Raw genomic sequence first — 22,381 nt, forward strand, 5'->3', positions numbered from 1 at the left:
ATGAATGCCAGGATGGTATTTTTAGTGGGCTGTGAGTAGTCTGCAGCCTTATCCATTTATTTAGTGACCATGCAGCCAGATATAGGCCCGGATCAGTGACTTCCAGTTACTTGCTTATTAAAATAAAAAAAAAAAAAGTTTGTACATTTTTAGATTTTTTTTTTAACTTTCAAAGTACTGAAGAAAAGTATGCCCAGGTTTATGAATAGTCAGCTTATTGCTGAATTAAAACAGAAATAGAAAAGCTCTTTACAGGGCTCTCTCAGGTAATCAGGCAGTTACCGATTATGTAGCTCTGTCTAGCTATAGAGGTACCATCTAGTTTAAGGATACAGCATATGGGTTTGAAAGACACCTAAGGTCATTTTTAAAAATTTTCCTCAATGTCTGATCTATAAATTTCTGAATGATGTTAATCATGAAATATTCTGTTGTAATCTTTGTGTAGGTTTATTCCAGAGCAAATGAAAAAGAGCCTTGCTGTTGGTGGTTAGCTAAAGTGAGGATGATAAAGGGTGAGGTAGGAAAATGCATATTTAACATTTTTTCCTATACTGTATCTCTTTTCTAAACTCAGGTACAACAGTTCAGCCTGGATTTGTATTTTAAAGAAATAAATAACTTGAGTCATTTTATTAAACTGTTTTCTCTACATGTTTAGTATGTTTCATGTGTTTCAGTTAGTTGATCAAATACAGTTTTTATACTCTAGAGAATTAAAAAAATTGCTGAATAGGTATAGCTTATTGCTCTTACTTTAAACGCTATGACCAGGAATGAATTTTATTTATTTCTCTCAGTTTTACGTGATTGAATATGCAGCATGTGATGCTACGTACAACGAAATTGTCACAATTGAACGTCTACGATCAGTTAATCCCAACAAACCTGCCACAAAAGATACTTTTCATAAAATCAAATTGGATGTGCCAGAAGACTTACGACAAATGTAAGTTGATATGCAAGAAATGCTGAGAATGTACCGGTGATGAGCAATTAGTTTATAAGAGTAAACATTTTAAAATAAGAAAAAATCAGTTTTTTAATTCAGTGAAAATGGTTTGCAAAAAAGTGTCCAGTTATATAATTAAACCAGCATTGCACTTGTTTAAACCTACTTGTCTGGATACCTGGCTAATGTACATTTGTTTTCTAAAATAAACTTACTTTGTTCACAGGCTTTTAAGATTTTGAACTGATTCATACAGATTTTGTCATAAGTCACAAATCAAATTCTAGACAATGAAGATTACTCCAGGTTTTTTCCCTTTTAGCTAATATTTTCAGATAAATATGTAATAACTAGAGCTAATGAAGCTTGAAAAGATCATCTCTTATCTTTTTTTTTTTTTTTTTACAGGGACATGTTTTGGGGCTATGTGTCAGCAGGGAGACCTGCATGTGGTGTGCATGGCTGTGAGAGGTGGGGTCAGTGCTGGCACATGTTTGTGGCTGGGCTGAGGACTCTTCCTTTGTTCCTGCCTGTCCTCCCCGAAGGTTCAGTGGGATGAACAGGGAAGGTCCCAGGCCAGGAGCTGCAGGAATGGGGCAGTGGGCAAGGGCAGGCAGAGATATGGGGGCGTATCTTTCTCCCCCATCAACTTCCCACCTACAGGCCCTCTGAATAGGAGATGGTCACAATCCCTACTTGAAGGGAATGGAGGTGTGTGAGTGCGTGTGTGTGCATGTGTGTATCTTTCTTTGGCATCCTCTTTTTTTTATTGTATTTTTCCCCATTACCATTTAGTCCCCTTATACCTCCCTCCCCCACTGCAATCACCACAATGTTGTCCATGAGTCCTTTTTCCCAAAGATCATCTGTATCTTGATCTGGAGTAAGGCTTAAAGACTTTTTATTTATTTTTTTTTTAAGATTTTATTTATTTATTTTTAGAGAGGGAAGGGAAGGAGAAAGAGAGAGAGAAACATCAATGTGCGGTTGCTGGGGGTCATGGCCGGCAACCCAGGCATGTACCCTGACTGAGAATCAAACCTGCGACACTTTGGTTCGCAGCCCGCGCGCAGCCCGTACTCAATCCACTGAGCTACGCCAGCCAGGGTGCTTAAAGACTTTTCAGTTAAGAGATTTTTAAAGATTGTATCCAAGGGATATAGTAAGTTTGATTTGGGCATGCTGCACTTTAAACATTAATGTGCAGTTCAAAATGCATAGGAATCTTGCATTTTGACTATACAGATTTCATAGGCATGTGCAGTTTTGTGCCTTGTGATTCATGTATATTTCCTTCTCTTAAACTGGTCAGCAGTTTTTCTTTACAAAAGGAACAACAAAACAAAATTGGGTCCCCTGTAGCTATCCCCAACAGTTTTCAACAGTTAAGAATATTACTTATATTTAGTTGAAATGAGGAAGTCTGCAAAGGAAGAATGGCTTCCCTAAATATGTCACTTTTGGTAATATCAGAACATCCATAATCCCTTAAGCACATAACTGTTTTTTTTTTTCCTTTCCGTATAACCTCAAATGCTTGATTAAGTTGAGTATTTCAGAGGTTCACAGCAAAGGAACTAAACCTTTAAATAGATATAGTATATCTTGCATAAATCATCAAATTTGAGTCCACAATTCTAAGTACAGATCTCTCTGCATATATTTATGCCAATAGTTGATAATCATTCATCTTAATTTTACAATGGGTATTTATTTTTAGGTGTGCCAAAGAATCGGCACATAAGGACTTTAAAAAGGCAGTTGGAGCGTTTTCTGTAACTTATGATCCAGAAAATTATCAGCTTGTCATTTTGGTGAGTGTTTTTGCCTTATTTTGGTGTTCATTATTTGGGACATTTGCTTTGATAATAATGGTGTTACTTTATATCTTTTAGTCTGTCAATGAAGTCACCTCAAAGCGAGCACACATGCTGATTGACATGCACTTTCGGAGTCTGCGTACTAAGCTGTCTCTGATACTGAGAAATGAAGAAGCCAGTAAGCAGTTAGAGGTATGTGGCTTTCCCTAGTGCTGCTTGTAATGCTTTCTAGAAATGGTAGCTGTTCAGTTACAAAACTTGAATAAGGGCTGATTGTTCTTTATTTAGTGTTTGTTAGCAATTCCTTATATTTTATATTTAAAAAATTAAATCAGGCCAAACATAATCATACTAAAGTTTTTTAGCATGAGACTTTAAAATTAAGCAACAGTTATGTATATTAAGGAACTTCTAGAACTTGCTTTTACTAGAATTTCATCAAAGCTGCTAATAAAACAAGAAAATGCTTCTTCCATATTACATTATCAATAAACTATTAGAGAGTATTTAAATATCAAATCATATTCTTTTCATTATGTATGTTTATCTCTGTTTAAAAGGGTATAGATCTTCTTCATTCTAATTAGTTGTCACTCTTCAGAAGTCCTGTCTTCAGATTCCTGCCAGAAGCTATTTCTCTTACTTACTATTTCATCTCTTACAGTGCATTTTATCTGCTTTTGTTAATCCTTCAATAATTTCTATCACCATACATTTGTTTTCATTGACAACTATCTAGTACTTCCATCCATTACAATAGAAACTAAGTTTTAAAAAAAGGAGTTCCAAACTACATTTTAAGAGAGAAAATAGTCAAGACTGTATTCTTGTAAAATCCTGTGAAACTTGCCACCTTCCAGTTTGATGTGTGCTTTCTAAACTCTTAGAAACAGAGGAGACATTTGAATCTTCTGTTGGTATATCTCCTTTCATTACTTTGCTTTCCTTGTGGCCACAGAGGTCTGTTAAATGGGTTTTTACTCTCATTCTTTCTTAATGCCCTTGTGTTGATAAGTTGGTGGATTCTTTTTTTTTTTTTTTCAATATAAGATTGCTTTTAATCACATTGATATTTAACATTTATGGCAGATTTCTAGTAAATGTGCCCCTTGATTACTAAAGTATTTTTTAATTGAACTTTTTTTTTAAAGAACAAAGATATTTACTAACAGATTATGAATTTATGATGGATACGCTTGAGAATACAAAGGAATTTTGTTCTTTTTTAATTTTTTTACTTTTATATCTATTTTTCTTTTTTAAAAAAGATTATTTTAATCATTATTTAAGTATAGTTTTAATCCTTTACTCCCATCCCAGCTCACTCTCCCATCCCTCCCCACCTCCCTCCCATTTCCACCCCCCCTAGTTTTTGTCCATGTGTCCTTTATATTTGTTCCTGTAAACCCTTCCCCTTTCCCCCTGAAATTCCCCTTAAATGCCCCTGAAATTCCCTCCCCTCTCCCCTCTGGTCACTGTCAGCCTGTTCTCTATTTCAGTGTCTTTGGTTATATTTTGCTTGTTTGTTTGTTTTGTTATTTAGGATTCTATTAAAGGTGAGATCATATGGTATTTGTCTTTCACTGCCTGGCTTATTTTGCTTAGCATAATGCTTTCCAGATCCATCCGGGCTGTTGCAAAGGGTAGGAGCTCCTTCTTTCTTTCTGCTGCATAAAATTCCACTGTGTAAATATACCCTAGTTTTTTGATCCATTCATTTACTGATGGGCACTTAGGTTGCTTCTAGCACTTGGCTATTGTAAATTGTGTTGCTATGAAGACTGGGGTGCATAGGTTCTTTTGGATTGGTGTTTCAGGGTTGTTAGGATATAATCCCAGCAGTGGAATTGCTGGGTCAAAAAGCAGCTCCATTTTTAGTTTTCTGAGAAAATTCCATACTGTTTTCCATAGTGGTTGTACCAGTGTGCAATCCCACCAACAGTGCACTAAGGGTTGGCTTTTCTCCACAACCTCTCCAACACTTGTTGTTTGTTGCTTTATGATGGCCATTCTGACCAATGCAAAGTGGTATCTCATTGTGGTATTAATTTGCATCTCTGATAGCTAGCAATATTGAACATCTTTTCCTGTGCCTCCGGATCCTCTGTGTCCTCCTTGGAGAAGTGTCTGTTCAAGTCCTTTACCCATTTTTTAATTGGGTTGCTTGTCTTCTTAGAGTGGAGTCATGTAAGTTCTTTATATATTTTGGAGATTAAACCCTTGTCTGAGGTATCATTGACAAATATGTTTTCCCATACAGTGGATCCTCTTTTAATTTTAATACTGTTTTCTTTAGCTGTGCAGAAGCTTTTAATTTTGATGAGGTCCCATTTGTTTACTCTTTCCTTGATGTCCCTTGCTCTAGGGGACATATCAATAAAAATGTTGCTGCGTGTCATATCTGAGATTCACCTGCCTATGTTCTCCTCTAGGACTTTAGTTGGTGGATTCTTTAGTAGTGATTATCTCATAACTTTCAGTTCAAAACAACCTCCTTACTTTTCATTGTATGATGGAAATATATGCCTCTTGTTAGACATCTTAGACATCTAATTCTTAAATGAACTATTATTATACCTTGGGCTTATCATGTATCAGTGCATTATCAATGAAAATAATAAACTAGGTAAATGAACCCAAACTAAAAAAAATTTTCTTAAAAACTCCTACAAATATTTGATACATTCTGTTAAGCTAATCTACAAAAAAGGTATTATACTTTTTAAATTATATTTTATTGGTTATGCTATTACATTTGTCCTGATTTTTTTTTCTCCCCTTTATTCCCCTCAGACCAACATTCCCTGTCCCCTTCATTCATGTCCTTGGGTTGTACGCATAACTTCTTTGGATTCTCCTTACCCTAAACTATTCTTAACCTCCCCCTGTCTATATTATACCTGCCAATTATGCTGCTTATTCCCTTACCTTTTCCCCCAATATCCACGTACCGCCCTCCCCCGACCCCACTCCCTTTCCACTGATAACCCTCCATGTGATTTCCATTCCTGTGATTCTGCTTCTGTTCTAGTTGTTTGCTTAGTTTGTTTTTGTTTTTGTTTTTTTAGGTTCAATTTTTGATAGTTGTGAGTTTGTTGTCATTTTGCTGTTCATAGTTTTGAACTTCTTTTTTTAGATAAGTCCCTTTAACATTTCATATAGTAAGGGCTTGGTGATGATGAACTCCTTTAACTTGACCAGATCTGAGAAGCACTTTATCTGCTCTTCCAATCTAAATGAAAGCTTTGCTGCATAAAGTAATCTTGGATGTAGGTGTTTGCCTTTCATAACTTGGAATACTTCTTTCCAGCCCCTTCTTGCCTGCAAGGTCTCTTGAGAAATAAGCTGGTAGTCTAATGGGCACTCTTTTGTAGGTAACTCTTTTTCTCTTGCTGCTTTTAAGACTCTCTTCATCTTTAATCTTATGTAATGTAATGATGATGTGCCTTAGTGTGTTCCTCCTTGGGTCCAACTTCTTTGGGACTCTCTGAGCTTCCTGGACTTCCTGGAAGTCTATTTCCTTCACCAGATTGGGGAAGTTCTCCTTCATTATTTCTTCAAATAAGTTTTCAATTTCTTGCTCTTCCATTTCTCCTTCTGGCACCCCTATGATTCAGATGTTGGAATTTTTCAAGTTGTCCCAGAGCTTCCTAAGCCTATCCTCATTTTTTTTTTTTTTTTTGAATTCTTGCTTCTTCATTCTGTTCTGGTAGAATGTTTCTTTCTTCCTTCTGGTCCAAATCATTGATTGGAGTCCCAGTTTCCTTCCTTTCAGTGTTGGTTCTCCGTGTATTTTCTTCATGTCACTTGCCACATCCTTCACTTTTACCTCTATTTTGCGTTTACACTCAATCATTTCTCTAAGTGTCCTCATTACCAGTGTTTTGAACTGTGCATCTGATAGGTTGGTTCTCTCTTCATCACGCAGTTCTAGTTTTGGAGTTTTAACTGTTCTTTCATTTAGGCCAAATGTCTTTCACTTAGCACACCTGTTATGTTGTAATGGGTGGAGCCATAGTTATTGGCCAGGGTGTGGCAACCCAAGTCACTGTATTGTTACAGTGTATGTGGGGGAGGGGTCTGAGAGGGAACAAAGCTGCTTGCTGGGACCTCAGCAGGCTTTCAGTCACTTCCTCTGCTACCCACAAGCGAATTGGGCTTATCTGGTGCTGATTCCCAGATGGGTGGGTTTGTTCTATGACCCTGTAGGTCCCTGCAACAAACTCTCCTATGAGACTGGAAATTTATCCTGCTGTCACAAACCCCACAGGTTTTTATAGCCAGAGGTTTTGAGACTTTCTTTTTCTGCGCTGGAACTCTGGTTTGTGCGGTCTGTGTTTCTCCTCAGTTGTTCCTCCCAGTTTATCTGCATGCAAATGTGGGAATGCGCAGTCCTACACCTGCCACCTTGCTGTGCATCTTCTGTGCCCTGGCTGCCCGTCTCTGCCGCTCCTACCAGTCTGAATGAATATTTTTTCCTTAACTCCTTGGTTGTTGGACTTCTGTACAGTTCAATTTTGTCACAGTTTGGGTTTTTGTTTTTAAATTTGTTGTTATCCTTCTTTTGGTTGTGTAAGGAGGCAAAGTGTATCTACCTACACCTCCATCTTGGCCGAAAGTCAGATATTATACATTTAAAATTCTTTATGGTAATTGTACTCATTCAAATTATCATGCGTGCTGAATGAGGAACTAGTATGCATGCCTGTCTTCACTATTAATATAATAAAGAGATACACACATTCATATAAGAAATTTTCATTTTTCAACGTTAGCCACTAATGTATTTGGGTTTCATTAATGGCATATTAGGACTAAATATTAAATTATGATAATATGATCTAAAGAGAATGGTTATCCACAAGTTATGGGTGTTTAACTTAGTTTATAGTCATCAGTGAATATTTGAAAGATTCCATCATACTTGCAGATCCAGATCACAAAGTCTTATACACTTTTACCTCATTTTAGGTGGCAGGAGCATATGTAAGATAAGTTGTAAATCTTTCACATTCTTTAACTATTCAATTTAATTTAATTACTGTACCAACATTTTTTGCATTGTTTTCAAGTACAGTTGTCTTTATTTTACCCCCAAGGTTCTCCCCTGCCACACCAAGCCCCACCTCCCACCCTCAATCTTACTCCCCTTTGGTTTGTCCTTGAGTCCTTTATATATGTTCCTTCATGACCCTTCTTCCCCTTTTATCTCCTGTTACCCCCCTCCCCCCTCTCCTCTAGTTACTGTCAGTTTTTTCTTTATTTCAGTGTCTCTGGTTATATTTTTGCTTCTTTGTTTTGTTGATTAGGTCCTATGTATAGGGGAGATCATATGGTATTTATCGATACATTTAAAAACTTTTTAGCATATATATTATTTTTAAGTATACTTTATTAATTATACTATTACAGTTCTCCCAATTTTCCCCCTCTATCCTCCCTCCCCCCTGCACCCCTCAACCCTCCAGCGTTCCCCCCTTAGTTCATATTCATGGGTTGTACTTCTAAGTTCTTTGACTTTTCTGTTTCCTATACCATTATTAACCTCTCTCCATCTATTTTATGCCTACTAATTATGCTTCTTATTCCCTGTACCTTTGCCCCCGTTCTTCTCCTCTCCCTCCCCACTGAAAACCCTCCAAGTGATTTCCATTTCTCTGGTCCTGTTCCTGTTCTAGTTGTTTGCTTAGTATTTGTTTGCCTTTTTTTTTTTTTAGGTTCAGTTGTTAATAGTTGTGAGTTTGTTGTCATTTTGCTGTTAATGGTTTTTGATCATCTTCAATTTCTTAGATAAGTTCCTTTATCATTTCATATCATAAGGGCTTGGTGATCATGAACTCCTTTAACTTGACCTTATCTGGGAAGCACTTTATCTGCCCTTCCATGCTAAATGATAGCTTTGCTGGATAGAGTAATCTTGGATATAGGTCCTTGCCTGTCATGACTTGGAATACTTCTTTCCAGCCCTTTCTTGCCTGCAAGGTTTCTTTTGAGAAATTAGCTGATAGCCTTATGGGCACTCCTTTGTAGGTAACTATCTTCTTTCCTCTTGCTACTTTTAAGATCCTCTCTTTATCTTCAATGTTGGGTAACTTAATGATGATGTGCCTTGGTGTGTTCCTCATTGAGTCCAACTTCTTTGGGACTCTCTGGGCTTCTTAGACTTCCTGGAAGTCTATTTCCTTGACCAGATTGGGGAAGTTTTCTGTCATTATTTGCTCAAATAAGTTTTTGATGTCTTGCTGTTGTTCTCCTTCTGACACACCTATAATTCAGATATTGGAATGTTTAAAGTTGTCTTGGAGGTTCCTAAATCTGTCTTCACTTTTTTGAATTCTCGTTTCTTCATTCTGTTCCAGTTGGATATTTTATGTCTTCCTTTTGTTCCAAATCATTGATTTGAGTCCTGGTTTCCTTCCTGTCACTGTTGGTCCCCTGAATATTTTGCTTTATTTCACTTTGGGTGTCCTTCATTTGTTCTTCCATTTTTGAACAAGCTCAATCACTTCTGTGAGCATCTTGATTACTGTTTTGAATTGCATGTCAGATAGGTTGGCTATCTGCTCATAGCGTAGTTTTTATCTGGAGTTTTGCTCTGTTCATTCATTTGGGCCATATTTCTTTGCCTTAGCATACCTGCTAAGTTGTAAGGGGGTGGGGCCTTAGGTATTCTCCAGGGCAGGGCAACCCTCTTTGATGTGTTGTGATGCTGTCAGGGCGGGGTCAAAGAGGGAACAATGTGGCTTGCTTACTGGGCTCTAGCCCCACTTTCCAACAAACTCTACTGTGAAACTGGGAATGAGTCCCACCCTGGCAACCCCTACCGTAATCCACAGTCAGCTCTGAGTCTCAGTTCAGCTAGCCCTGCCTTCACGGTCTGCCGCCTTGCTGCGGGTTCTCTGTGCCAGCCCCATCCACACAGTCTGCTTCCTTGCCCCAGGTTCTCTATGTCCGCTGGTCTGCCTGTCTCCCTCCTACCAGTTGGTTGACTGTTTCTTTAATTCTGTGGTTGTTGGAGTTCCACGCAGTTTGATTTTCTGGCATTTGTGGTTGTTTATTGTTTTTAGATTGGTGGTTATCCTCCTTTTGGTTCTGCAAGGAAGTGAAGGGTTTCTACCTACACCTCCATCTTAGCCAGAACTCCTAAAAACTTAGAGATCAAACCATTATCCAAGGTATCATTGGCAAATATATTTTCTCATATATTTGGTTCCCTTTTCATTAGATGTTTTCTTTAGATGTGCAGAAGCTTTTAATTTTGATGAAGTCCTATTTGTTTATTCTTTCCTTTATGTCCCTTGCTCTAGGGGACATAACAGTGAAAATATTGCTACGTGGAATATCTGAGGTTTCCTGCCTATGTTCTCCTCTAGGACTTTTATGGTGTCGTGACTTATATTTAAGTCTTCTGTCCTCCTTGAATTTATTTTGTGTTGGTATAAGTTGGTGCTCGGGTTTCCTTTTTTGCATGTAGCTGTCCACCTCTCCCAACACCATCTGTTGAAGAAGCTATTTTTACTCCATTTTATGCTTCTGCCCCCTCCGTTGAATATTAATTGACCATAGAGACATGGGTTTATTTCTGGGCTCTATCCTCTGTTCCATTCATCTGTTTCTGTTCTTATGCTAGTACCAGACTTGTTTTCATTACAGTGGCATGTTAATATACTTTGATATCGGGTATTGTGATCTCTCCTACTTAGTACTTCATTCTCAGAATTGATGCGGCTGTTTGAGGTTGTTTATGGCTCCAAAGAAATTTTTGAAATGTGTGTTCTATATCTGAAGTATGTCATTGGCATTTTAATAGGAATTGCCTTGAATCCATAAACTGCTTTGTGTATTTTGGACATTTTGATGATGCTTATTCTTCCACTCCATGAACATGGTATATGTTTCCATTTATTTGTGTCTTCCTCAATATCTTTCTTCTATCTTCTCTAGTTTTCTGGGTACATGTCTTTTATATCCTTGGTTAGGTTTATTCCTAGGTACTTTATTTTTCTTGTTGCTATAGCAAATGGGATTTTTTTCCCCTGATTTCTATTTCTGGTATTTCGTTATTGGTGTGCAAAAATGGTTTTGATTTCTAAATTTTGACTTTGTATCCTGCTGTTTTGCCAAAAACACTTACTAGGTTAAGTAGTTTTTATGTGGAGTCTATAGGGTTTTCTATGTACGCTATCATATTATCTGTAATCAGTGACAGTTTTACTTTGTCCTTTCCAGTTTGGATGCCTTTTATTTCTTTATGTCACCTGATCTCTGTGGCTAGGACTTCCATTGCTATGTGGAATATAAGTAGTGGACATCTTGTTAAAGTCTTATTCCTGACCTTAGTGGGAAAACTTTCAGGTTTTGTGCACTGAGTATGATGTTGGCTGTAGGTTTCTCGTATATGACTCTTATGTTGCAGAATGCTCCCTCTACTCCCACTTTGCTGAGTATCTTTATCACAAATAGGTGCTTTACCTTATCAAATGTTTTTTTTTTTGCCTCTGTTGATATGATCATGTGATTTTTGTCTTTTCTTTTGTTTATACGATGCATTCCATTTATTAATTTGGGGATATTGTACCATCCTTGCATGCCTGGGACGAATCCCACTTGATCATGATACATGATCTTTTTAATGTATTGCTGGATGCAGTTTGCCAATATTTCGTTGAGGATTTTTCATCTCTGTTCATCGTTGATACTGGCCTGTAGGGTTCTTTCATTCTCCTGTCTATATCTGGTTTTTGGATTAGGATGATGCTGGCCTCATGAAAAGAGTTTGGAAGTCTCCCCTCTTCTTGGAGTTTTTGGAATAGTCTGAGAAGGATAGGGGTTAGCTCTTAATTAAATATTTTGTGAAATTCTCCTGTGAAACTGACTGGTCCAGAGCTTTTGTGTGCTGGGGGTGTTTTCATTAGTGCTTCAATTTCACCAGCTGACATCAGTCTGTTCAGGTTTTCTGCTGCTTTTTGATTCAGTTTACAAGATTACATGTTTCTAGATAATGGTTTGTTTCAACCATGTTGTCAAATTTTTTGTCATACATTTCTTCATAGTAATTTCTTACAATCCTCTATTTCTGTTTGATCAGTTGTAATTTCTCTTTCATTTCTGATTGTGTTTATTTGGGTCCTCTCTGTGTTTTTCTTGATCAGTTTGGTGAAAGTCTTGTTGGTTTTGTTTATCTTTTCAGACAACCAGCTCCTGGATTTATTGATCTTTTGAATTGTTCTTTTAGTTCTGTATCATATAATTGTGCTGTGATAGTGATTATGTCCTTCATTCTACTTGCTCTGGTCTTTGTTTATTTTTGTTCCTCCATTTCTTACAGTGGAGGAACACCATAAGTGGAGATAGGGTTAGGTTTGTTTTTTTGTTTGTTTTTGTTTTTTTCTTGTTTTTGAAATATTTCTATCTTTTTTATGTAGGCCTGTATCACTGTGAATTACTCTCTTAGGACTGCCTTCACTGTGTCCCATAGATTTTGGAATGTTGTGAATTTATTTTCATTTGTTTCCAGAAACTTTTCGATTTCTTCCCTAATTTCATTCTTGACCCATTCATTGTTTAATAGCATGCTATTCAGTCTCCATGAATTTGAGTGTTTTGAGTTTTTCCCTTGAGTTTGGTTTTTAGTTTCAGTTTCTTGTGGTCAGAGGAAATGCTTGATATGATTTCAATTTTCTTGAATTTGTTGAGGCTTGTTTTGTGTCCTATCATGTGGTCTGTCTTTGAAAATGTTCCATGTGCACATCAAAGGAATGTGTATTTTGCTTCTTTGTTATGAAAGGTTCTGTATACCAGTTAAGTCCATTCGGTCTAGGGCGTTGTTCAGTGTCACAATATCCTTGTTGATATTTTGTTTGGAAGATCTATCCATTGTTGATAGCGGGGTATGAAAATCTCCTACTGTAAATGTGTTGCTTTCTGTATCTTTCTTGAAGTCTTCCAAGATTTTCTTTATATTTTTGGGTGTGTTGCAGGCATACCTGTTTATAATTTTTATGCCTTCTTGATGGGTTCTTCCCTTGAGTATTATGAAGTGTCCTTCTGTGTCTCTTTTTATGGCATTTGTTTTGAAGTCTATTTTGTCTCATATAAGTATTGCTACCCAAGTTTGTTTGTTTTTTTTTTTTCTGTGCATTTGCCTTGAATATTTTTTCCCAACTCTTCACTTTCAGTCTGTGTAGGTGTTTTGTTCTTTGTGGGTCTCTTGTAAGCAGCATATGTGTGGGTCATGTTTTCTTATCCATTCAGCTGCCCTATGTCTTTTGATTGGAGCATTTAATGCATTAGCATTTAAGGTTATTATTAATAGATACTTATTCATTGTCATTTTTTACCTTTGTACCAGTGTTCCTCTCTGTCTCACTGTTTCTTCCTCTTCTTTTTTTAAATATATTTTATTGATTATGCTATTACAGTTGTCCGATTACCCCCTTCATTCTCCTCCACCCTGCACACCCTCTCCCACCCACATTCCCCCCCTTAGTACATGTCCATGTGTCATAAGTTCTTTAGCTTCTACATTTCCCATACTATTATTGCCCTCCCCCTGTATATTATCTACCTACCATCTATACTACTTATTCTGCGTTCCTTTTCCCCCTCTCATCCTCCCACTCCCCTGTTGCTAACCCTCCATGTGATCTGCATTTCTGTGGTTCTGTTTCTATTCTAGTTGTTTGCTTAGTTTCTTTTGGTTTTGTTTTAGATGTGGTTGTTAATAATTGTGAGTTTGCTGTCATTTTACTACACGTTTTTTTTTTTATCTTCTTTTCTTAGATAAGTCCCTTTATCATTTCATAAAATAAGGGCTTGGTGATGATGAACTCCTTTGACTTGACCTTATCTGAGAAGCACTTTATCTGCCCTTCCATTCTAAATGAAAGCTTTGCTGGATAGAGCAATCTTGGATGTAGGTCCTTACCTTTCATGACTTGGAATATTTCTTTCCAGCCCCTTCTTGCCTGTAAGGTCTCATTTGAGAAGTCAGCTGACAGTCTGATGGGAACTCCCTTGTAGGTTATTGTCTCCTTATCTCTTGCTGCTTCTAGGATTCTCTCCTTCATTTTTATCTTGGCTAATGTAATTATGATGTGCCTTGGTGTGTGTTTCCTTGGGTCCAACTTTTTGGGAACTCTTTGGGCTTCCTGGACTTCCTGGAAGCCTGTTTCCTTTGCTAGAATGGGGAAGTTCTCCTTTATTATTTGTTCAAATAAGTTTTCCACTTGTTGCTCTTCCTCTCCTCCTTCGGTACCCCTATAATTCAGATGTTGAAACATTTAAAGATGTCTTGGAGGTTCATAAGTCTCTCCTCATTTTTTTGAATTCTTATTTCTTCATTCTTTTCTGATTGTATTTTTTTTTCCTCCTTCTGGTCCACTCCATTTATGTGAGACCCAGCTTTCATTCCATCACTGTCGGTTCCCTGTGCATTTTTCTTCATTTCACTTAGCATAACCTTCATTTTTTTCACGTAATTTGCAACCAAAATCAACCAATTCTGTGAGCATCCTGATCACCAGTGCTTTGAACTGTGCATCTGATAGGTTGTCTATTTCTCAGTCACTTAAAAGTACTGGTTCTGAGGCCTTAATTCTGTTTGAACCATCTTTTTTTTTTCCTCCTTTGGTGTGGTCACACCTGTTACATACGAGGGGTGGAGCCTGAGGTGTTCACCAGGGTGGAGCACCCCAGTCGCTGGGTTGTGACTTTATATGTGGGGGCAGGGTCCAAGAGGGAACAATGGGGCTTCTCCACTCTCCGTCGGACTTCAGTCCCTACTGCCATTTCCCCCGAGCAAACTGGGCCACTCTGGTGCCAGTTCCTCTGTGCGTGGGCTTGTGCACCCCGTGGGACTTTCCAACAACCTCTCCTGTGAAGCTGGGAGTCTCTCCCTGACCCTCAACCCCCACAAGAGTTTTCAATCAGTGCCCCAAGGCTCTATTTCCCAGCAGTGGAATCCTGGGTTGTGCGCAATGCCTTGCTTCACAATTGCTGCCTCGCTGGGTCTGCCGGTTGCTTTCCCTTGGCCGGGGTCTGCCAGCTGCTACTTACATGCTCAGGGTCCTCCTGCTGTGGTCTTGTACGCCCCAGATGCCTTTTGCACCCAGTCCCAGTGCTCTCTGCTCTCCATGTTGTGACCTGTGCCCAACTCTGCCCCTCCTACCCAGTCTGGATGGATGGGTCTGTTTTAACTTCTTGGTTGTCTGACTTCCATACAGTTCAATTTTCTGTCAGTTCTGGTTGTTATTCTGGTTCTGGATTGTTGTTGTCCCTATCTTGGTTGTGTGAGGAGGCACAGTGTGTCTACCTGTGCCTCCATCTTGCCGGAAGTCCTCTTCCTCTTCTTAAAGCAGCCCCTTTAGCATATGTTGCAGTAGTGGTTTGGTGGAGCTGTATTCTTTTAGCCTTCTTTTGTCCTGGAAACTCCTTATTTCACCTTCCATTTTAATTGAGAGGCTTGCTGGCTGGAGTAGTCTTGGTTTAGGGCTTTGCCTTTTTTTACTTGGAACATTTCTTGCTATTTCCTTCTGGCTTGTTGTGTTTCTGTTTAGAAATCAACTGCTAGCCTTATCTGAGCTCCCTTGTATGTTACCGTACTTCTTTTTTCCCCCTTGTTGCCTTTAAGATTCTCTGTTTGTCTTTAAAATTTGTTATTTAAATTATGATGTGTCTTGGAGTGGGCCTCTTTGGGTTCATCTTGATTGGGGCCCTCTGTGCTTCCTGTAGTTGGCGTGGCTTTCCCCCTGTCTGGATTAGCAAACAGTTTTCTGTCACTATTTTTTCAAATAGGTTTCTATCCCTTGCTCCTTTTCTTCTCCTTCTGGGATTGCTGTGATTCAAATTTGTTGCATTTCATGTTGTCCAGAAGTTCCCTGAAGCTGTCTTCATATTTTTTTAGTCTTTTTTTGTTCAGCTGTCTACGTCGTATTTCTTTCTACTTTGTCTTCCAGCTTAGTAATTCAGTCCTCTACTTTATGCAGGCTGATTGTAATTTTTTCTAGTATATTTTTTATTACAGATACTGTATTCTTCATTTCTTTCTAGTTCTTTTTTTAGTTTCTGTTTCCTTTTTCATACTGTTGTAGTTCATACTCAGTTCCTTTTAGTTGTCAGGAAGTTCTTTGAGTATCCTTATAACCATTCTTTTGAATTCTATATCTGATAGTTTGCTTGCTCCCATTTCATTTAGCTCTTTTACTGGGGATTTTTTCATTCCTTTTCATTGCGGGTTCTTACTTTGTCTCCCCATTTTAGGTGACACTTTCTGTTTGTTTCTGTGATTCCAGATGCTCTTCTTTGCCAGCTGTCTTCATAGGGTAAACTTCTGTGGTAGGAATTCGGTGGGACTCAGTTTTGCGGTCTCTTTGATCTCCTTGTGTGGATGCTCCAGGGTTGCCCTTTCTTTTGTTTGTGTGTGCTCTCTTGTTGTACTTGAGCTTTTACCTGTTGGTGGCTTTTTTGTTGACGGGTTCTCCCCTTCAGCAGGTTTACTGGTGTTCGAAACTCCCACTTTTTCTTGTATGCTGCTGTACAGGTGTTGGTTAACAAAGCAGTATAACCAGACCACCACACCTACACCAGCAAAAAAAAACCCCTCCTACCGCAACAACTCTTTCAACCACAGTTGAACTAAGATTAATAAAGGTGAAGGAGGATTGTGGATATTATAAGAGATGACAAAGGGAATATGAGATGACTGAAAGAGGGAAAATTGTTTTTTTTGTGGTAAGGGGGAGAATTGGTAAGAGTTGGGATGGAACCGAGATGAAGAAAGGGAGAGAACAAAATTTATAACATAAATAAAACATGAAAGGATGATGGGAACAATGGGGTAAATAAGAGGGAAAAGGAGTATACTATGAGGGTTGGAGTAAAATTGAAAATATACTGGACCAAGGGGAGCAAAATTGCAGAAAAACCACAGCAGCAAATGCTGAATGAAGTTTAATATAGTTGAAACAGGAATAAGAATATTGTAGAAATGCAGGAAGTGTATATGAGATCTCTACAGTAAAGAAAAATGATTACAAGAGCCTGGGGGAAGCAAAGTAAAAAGAGTAAGGAGTAAAGCCCAGTTTGAGAGAGGGGGAATAAAGAAATAAAAGAAAAGGAAAACAATAGGGAAAGAGAAAACAATGAAATAAAAATTCCTTACTCAACTGATCATCGGCAGGGCAAAGACGATTTGGAGTAAAGACAGTGGGAGAGTATTCTGTAGGATTTAAAGTACCAAGTACTGAACAAATAGGAGTTCCTTTGGAGAAGTACAGCAATAACCATGGTATTTCACCCAACTAGCCAGTATTTATTAAAAAAGGTGAAAAAGAAATAAGGCTCTTATTAGAAGGGAAAAATAATGTGAGCTGATGTTAGAAAGCAGAGCGCTTAGGAGAGTTTAGATGGATGAGAAATAGTGAAAGTAAGGGATAGAAACTTAGCATAGTGTGTAAGAGAGTAAAGTTAACTACAACAGTAATAAAGCTCAGGAAGATGGTGAAATGGATTAAGGCCAGGGAAGGATGCTATATGGGATTTGGAATAACAGTAGTGTGATAAGAAATATATAATCTGAATAAAAATAATGAAAACTGTAAGGCCAGTGTGTTATTTGGAATATGAGTGAAGTGAAAGAAGAAGAATTAAAATGCCACGTGAAAAGGAGAACAAAAAAACAAATCAAACAGCAAAAACAAACAAACGTAAAAACCCACATAAACGGAAGGAAGGGAAAAATCATGCAAGTTCTAAAAGGTAGCAAAATGAAATTTGTCTCAGCTGTTGTTTTCCTTTTGACTTCTTTCTGAATCCCTCTCTGGTTTGCTCACAGCTCTAGGTCTTATTGTCTTAGCCTAAAAAAAAAAAAAAAAGAAAGAAAGAAAGAAAAAAGAAAGCCAGCCAGCCAGCTAGCCTCTTGCTGATTTTACACTTGTCAAACCAGTTTTGCATGTCTTCCCAGATCCTGCAGACAGAGGGGAACTGGGCTCTGCTCAGTTATTTTCTTTTCCTGTGGTTCAGCAACGATGTGGGCTCAGTCTGGGCTACAACAATTACAGGTGCCTTTCCTCTCCTGCCCACGCCCTCAGAGCACTGTGCTGCGTGTGCTCTGTCCACTCTGTGCATTCGCACCTGGCTGACCAATAATCTCCCTCATTTTGCAAGCCTTTGATCAGTCCATAAGGTACGCTGAGTGGGAGCAAATCGAGCTCCCTCCCTCCGCCCTTGTTGGCCTGGCCTCTGGGCCACCTAAAGTCCCTGCTTGGATGCTCAGTTCTTTTCTTGAGAAAATTCCCCTTGGGTGCCGTCTGCTGCTCCCAACAAAAGCCTGACTTTCCACACAGTCCAACTCTCTGACCAGCCCAGTGTCTCTGGGTCACAGCCAGTTGTGGCCCATCTCTTCTCCCCCCCCCCCAGGTGTCACCCCACTCCCCAGTGTTAGGTCAGAGTAGCCCAAGAAACCAGACAGACGCAGCGAGCCAAGGAGCACGGTTTATTAGCTGGGAATAAGAGGGGAACGTTGAGCCAACCAAGGGAGGTTAAGACTCGCTAGGTTGTTCTTAAGGCAGGGTTTTTAAGCGCCAAAACCTGCGAAGGGTAACTGGTTGGGGTGTCAGAGTCTGATTGGCTAGAGCTGGTTGCTGGTTGCCATTTCTGCTGAGCATTTTTCTTGATACATCTTGTCAGACCTCACGTTAAAGCTGCATCCTGTTATGCAGGCTAGGCTGACCCCAGACCCCAGTCTTAGCCAACCGAGCATCTGTCTGTTCTGGGTAGGGTCAGCAGGCAGTTTCCCAGGCAGGCATTTTCCCAGGCTACAGTTTCCCATGGTGCAGTTTTCCTGCCTGGTGATCTTCCATTACTCCTAAGCCTGCCTAGGTTTGTCACCCAATTTCTCTGGTACTGTGCCAGCCAGTGACCACTGCCCCAGCCAGCGACTGCTGTCTGGCTGTGTGTTTCTTACTGCTTCTTTATCCCCCGAGTGACTTTACATATCCAGGTCTCTCCTGTCTCAGGTCTGGGACTTCCCTGCCTTGGGAGGGGAGAGAGGTGGTAGGCTGCTATCACTGACCCAACTCTACTCCAGTGCCTTCGTGGCAGTTGCAGTTTTTGGTGTATGGCTCAGGGAACTTCCCATAAGCCTACAAAATCTCCTTATTGGCCATTTTTAAGCATCTTCTGCACACTTTGGCTTCCAGAATTCATATCAGCTGGGATTCTGTTGGCTGTTCCCTCTGTTCTTTGGAAGATTGGCTAGGTGTCCCATTTGAGTACACGAGCAAGTAGGCTCAACTCCCACCTGCCTCGCAACCATCTTCCTCCCCCTCACTCTGTACCAACAGTTTTTATGAATCCCTTTCCTCGGGTTGGGAGATGAGGCTGGAGGATGTCATTGTAATGTTGTCACTACATGAAAGGGATGTCTGGGCCACAGTATCTAGTAATAAGTTATATAAATGGCATTGTTTCAGAATATCTATCGCTATATCTATATCTGATATATATGTACAGATACATACATACACACACACACACACTTATGCAGGGGTCTGTGTGTGTATATATATATATATACACCAATATCCTTTAATAAAAATGAAGCTAATACAATTTTTTTAGAGATGGTATTTATTTAATTTATTTTTTACTTAAAAAACATTGTGTCTTTCAGACCCAGTGAACTGGTTTTTATTTGGGAACATTTGATCTGCTTCCTAATCACTATGATGTTGATGTCATTGGTTAACTAAGTCAGTCTTGCAAATATGTTTTCAAAAGTACCTTGGAAAATTGTCAACAAGCCCTTTCCTATTAACAAAAATATATCAAATAGCATAGACCTTCAGTAACCTAAAAAGAGCTTATGCTGTGTGTGGGTGTTATTTTCTAAAACTTGCCACTTTCCAACTGAAACTAATTTATAGGCCTCTGGTATACATGGTCAAGGTAATTTACATGGCTGGCTTAAATACAGTTGTCTCAGTAGTTGATAAAGCATATTAATCAGATTACATTTCTCTTCAGAGTTCAAGGCAGCTTGCTTCAAGATTTCATGAACAATTTATTGTACGAGAAGATCTGATGGGTCTAGCTATTGGTACTCATGGTGCTAATATTCAGCAAGCTAGAAAAGTACCTGGGGTCACTGCTATTGATCTAGATGAAGATACCTGTACATTTCATATTTATGGAGAGGTAAATATTTAACTAAATATTTTCCCCCTAAAATAAAAGCTAGTGTTTCAGGTGGCTCATATTTTGGCTTACATCTTTTTCCCCTTTTTAATAGGATCAGGATGCAGTGAAAAAGGCTAGAAGCTTTCTTGAATTTGCTGAAGATGTCATACAAGTTCCAAGGAACTTAGTAGGTGAGTCAAATTGCTGTTGGCATACACTATAAATACAAAAGTTATGTAAATTCTTTACAACTATATGATTTCTTTTGTCCCCCTAGATGTGCAGATTTTATTTTTTTGTTGTTGTGTAATTACAGTTGTCCCCATTTTTCCCTATTACTTTTCCCTTCCCACCCCTCTTCCCACATTCAGTCCTCCACCTCCCATTGTCCTTTTTCATGAGTCCTTTATACATGTTCCTTGACTTGACCCTTCCATTTTAACTTACTTAATTGAAGCTTAATCTTTGAAATATGGTCTGTTGCTATAGTGTACAGCAAATATTTGGTAAATATGATACTTAAAGATTACATTTAGAAAGTATACAAGATATAATTCAAACCTACTTGTGCCAAGAGAGATACATTTTGCATAGCCTCTTCATTGTATATTTTATGTATATTAAAATTAAAAATGTATTTTTCAAAATAAATGGCATTTGAGGGCCTTTATAATTTGGATAGGTTGATATTTGATGCTTTTAATGGAGCTAATAGCATTCTTAATCATCTCAGTGTTGAAAATCTCAATGTAGGTTACTTAAATGTAGTAACTTTCAAAGCTGTAAGTAATTCCAAATGTCTCTGGGGCTTTCTACAACTTGCATGGTAATGTTTTCCCCACCTATCCCCCACTCCCCTCCAGTTTTGCAACCATTATTAGCTTGTTCTCTGTGCCTGTGGGTCTGTTTATGTTTTGTTTTGTTTGTTTTATTTTCTTCAGGTTCCATATATAAGTGAAATTATGCAGTATTTGTCCTTCTCTAACTTATTTCACTTAGCATAATACCCTCTAGGTCCACATATGTTGCAAATATAACGAGATACCATTCTTTTTAACAACTGAGTAATATTTTATTTGTGTGTGTGTGACATGAATAACCACTCATTTATCAATAGAAACTTAGGTTGCTTTCATATCATAGCTGTTGTAAATAATGCTGCAATGAAAATAGGGGTGCATATATCTTTTTGAATTAGTGTTTTGTTTTGTTTTGTTTTCTGATAAATACCCAGAAGTGGTGTTGCCAGGTCATAAGGCACTTTGATTTCTAATTTTTTGAGGAAATTCCATACTGTTTTCCACAGTGGCTACACCAGTCTGCATAACTACCAACAGTGCACTAGAGTTCCCCTTTCTCCACATGTTCAGTAACACTCCTTTGTTGATTTTTTTATGATAGCCATTCTCACAGATGTGAGGTGATATCTTACTGTGGTTTTGATTTGCATTTCTCTGACAATTAGAGATGTTGAACATCTTTTCATATGATTGTTAGTCATTTATATGTCCTCTTTAGAGAATCCTGTTGAGGTCTTCTGCTCATTTTTTAATTGGATTTTTCATATTTTGATGGTAGGTTGGATGAGTCTCTTATATATTGTGGATATTAACCCCTTACCAGATATATCATTTGCAAATAACTTCTCCCATTCAGTAGGTTGTCTTTTCATTTTCTTGATGGTTTCCTTAGCCATCATTGTCATTCTTCATTGTGACTTGTTGACTGTTGTTTCATGACCATGATGAGTACCAGCAACTACCTGGGAACTCTTCACTAATACTCTCAAACACTGCAGATATCTTTAGTAGAATGTACCAAGGTGCAGTTTTATCAAGAACACTACCTATGTTTTTAATATATAAATAAAATTTGGACATAGTACCTATACCGTTTTTTAAGCTTTATATCATGACTAATTATAAAAAGTAAGTCATACCTTTTGGAAAGTTTAAAAATGAAAAATAAGGACTTCCTATACATTTCATTCACAGTTTCCATCCTATTTAGTCTGCTTTTTGTCAGCATAAAATTATAACCATCTTCCTATACCATTTAAAAAACACTTGGAAGAATATTTTTCTCCAAAGAAAATTAGTTGTATTGAAGAAACAGCATAAGTACTAGTGAAATAATATATAATTATTCACTCAAGTATATACTACAAACAACTAAAGAACATGACTATGTAACTTGCACACCAGTTGTGCACACTACCTGATTACCTCAGAGGGGTGTTATGAATGGTATTTATTTTTCTCTTTTTTACAGTTTGTCAAGCAATATTTAACAATTAGAAACTTACTGTGTCAAATTCATTAGAGTTCATTTTGCATATAGCATGATAATGGGGGAAAGTTCTCAGATATTGTAGTTGGATCTAGATTTCAATCTTATTTCACTTGTTGGTAGCTATTTGACCTTAGTAACT

General features: G+C 38.2%; 1 protein-coding gene across 9 annotated transcripts in view; it reads left to right on the forward strand.

Annotated features, from left to right (window-relative positions):
• The window catches only part of FMR1 (FMRP translational regulator 1), a 63,561-nt gene that overhangs the window by 24,331 nt on the left and 16,849 nt on the right, over nucleotides 1-22,381 (forward strand). For 8 of the 9 annotated variants that reach the window (XM_045820486.1, XM_045820491.1, XM_045820490.1 and 5 more), the window contains exons 4-9: nucleotides 449-520; nucleotides 801-949; nucleotides 2,673-2,766; nucleotides 2,848-2,964; nucleotides 19,798-19,968; nucleotides 20,063-20,141. In XM_045820486.1, coding sequence (XP_045676442.1) covers nucleotides 449-520; nucleotides 801-949; nucleotides 2,673-2,766; nucleotides 2,848-2,964; nucleotides 19,798-19,968; nucleotides 20,063-20,141 — 682 coding nt within the window. The remainder of the gene's footprint in view (nucleotides 1-448; nucleotides 521-800; nucleotides 950-2,672; nucleotides 2,767-2,847; nucleotides 2,965-19,797; nucleotides 19,969-20,062; nucleotides 20,142-22,381) is intronic. The other variant, XM_045820489.1, reaches the window with a different exon arrangement.

The sequence above is a fragment of the Phyllostomus hastatus genome, unplaced genomic scaffold (genome assembly GCF_019186645.2).
Source record: "Phyllostomus hastatus isolate PE091 unplaced genomic scaffold, TTU_PhHast_1.1 phas_scaffold_397, whole genome shotgun sequence".
Classification (NCBI taxonomy): domain Eukaryota; kingdom Metazoa; phylum Chordata; class Mammalia; order Chiroptera; family Phyllostomidae; genus Phyllostomus; species Phyllostomus hastatus.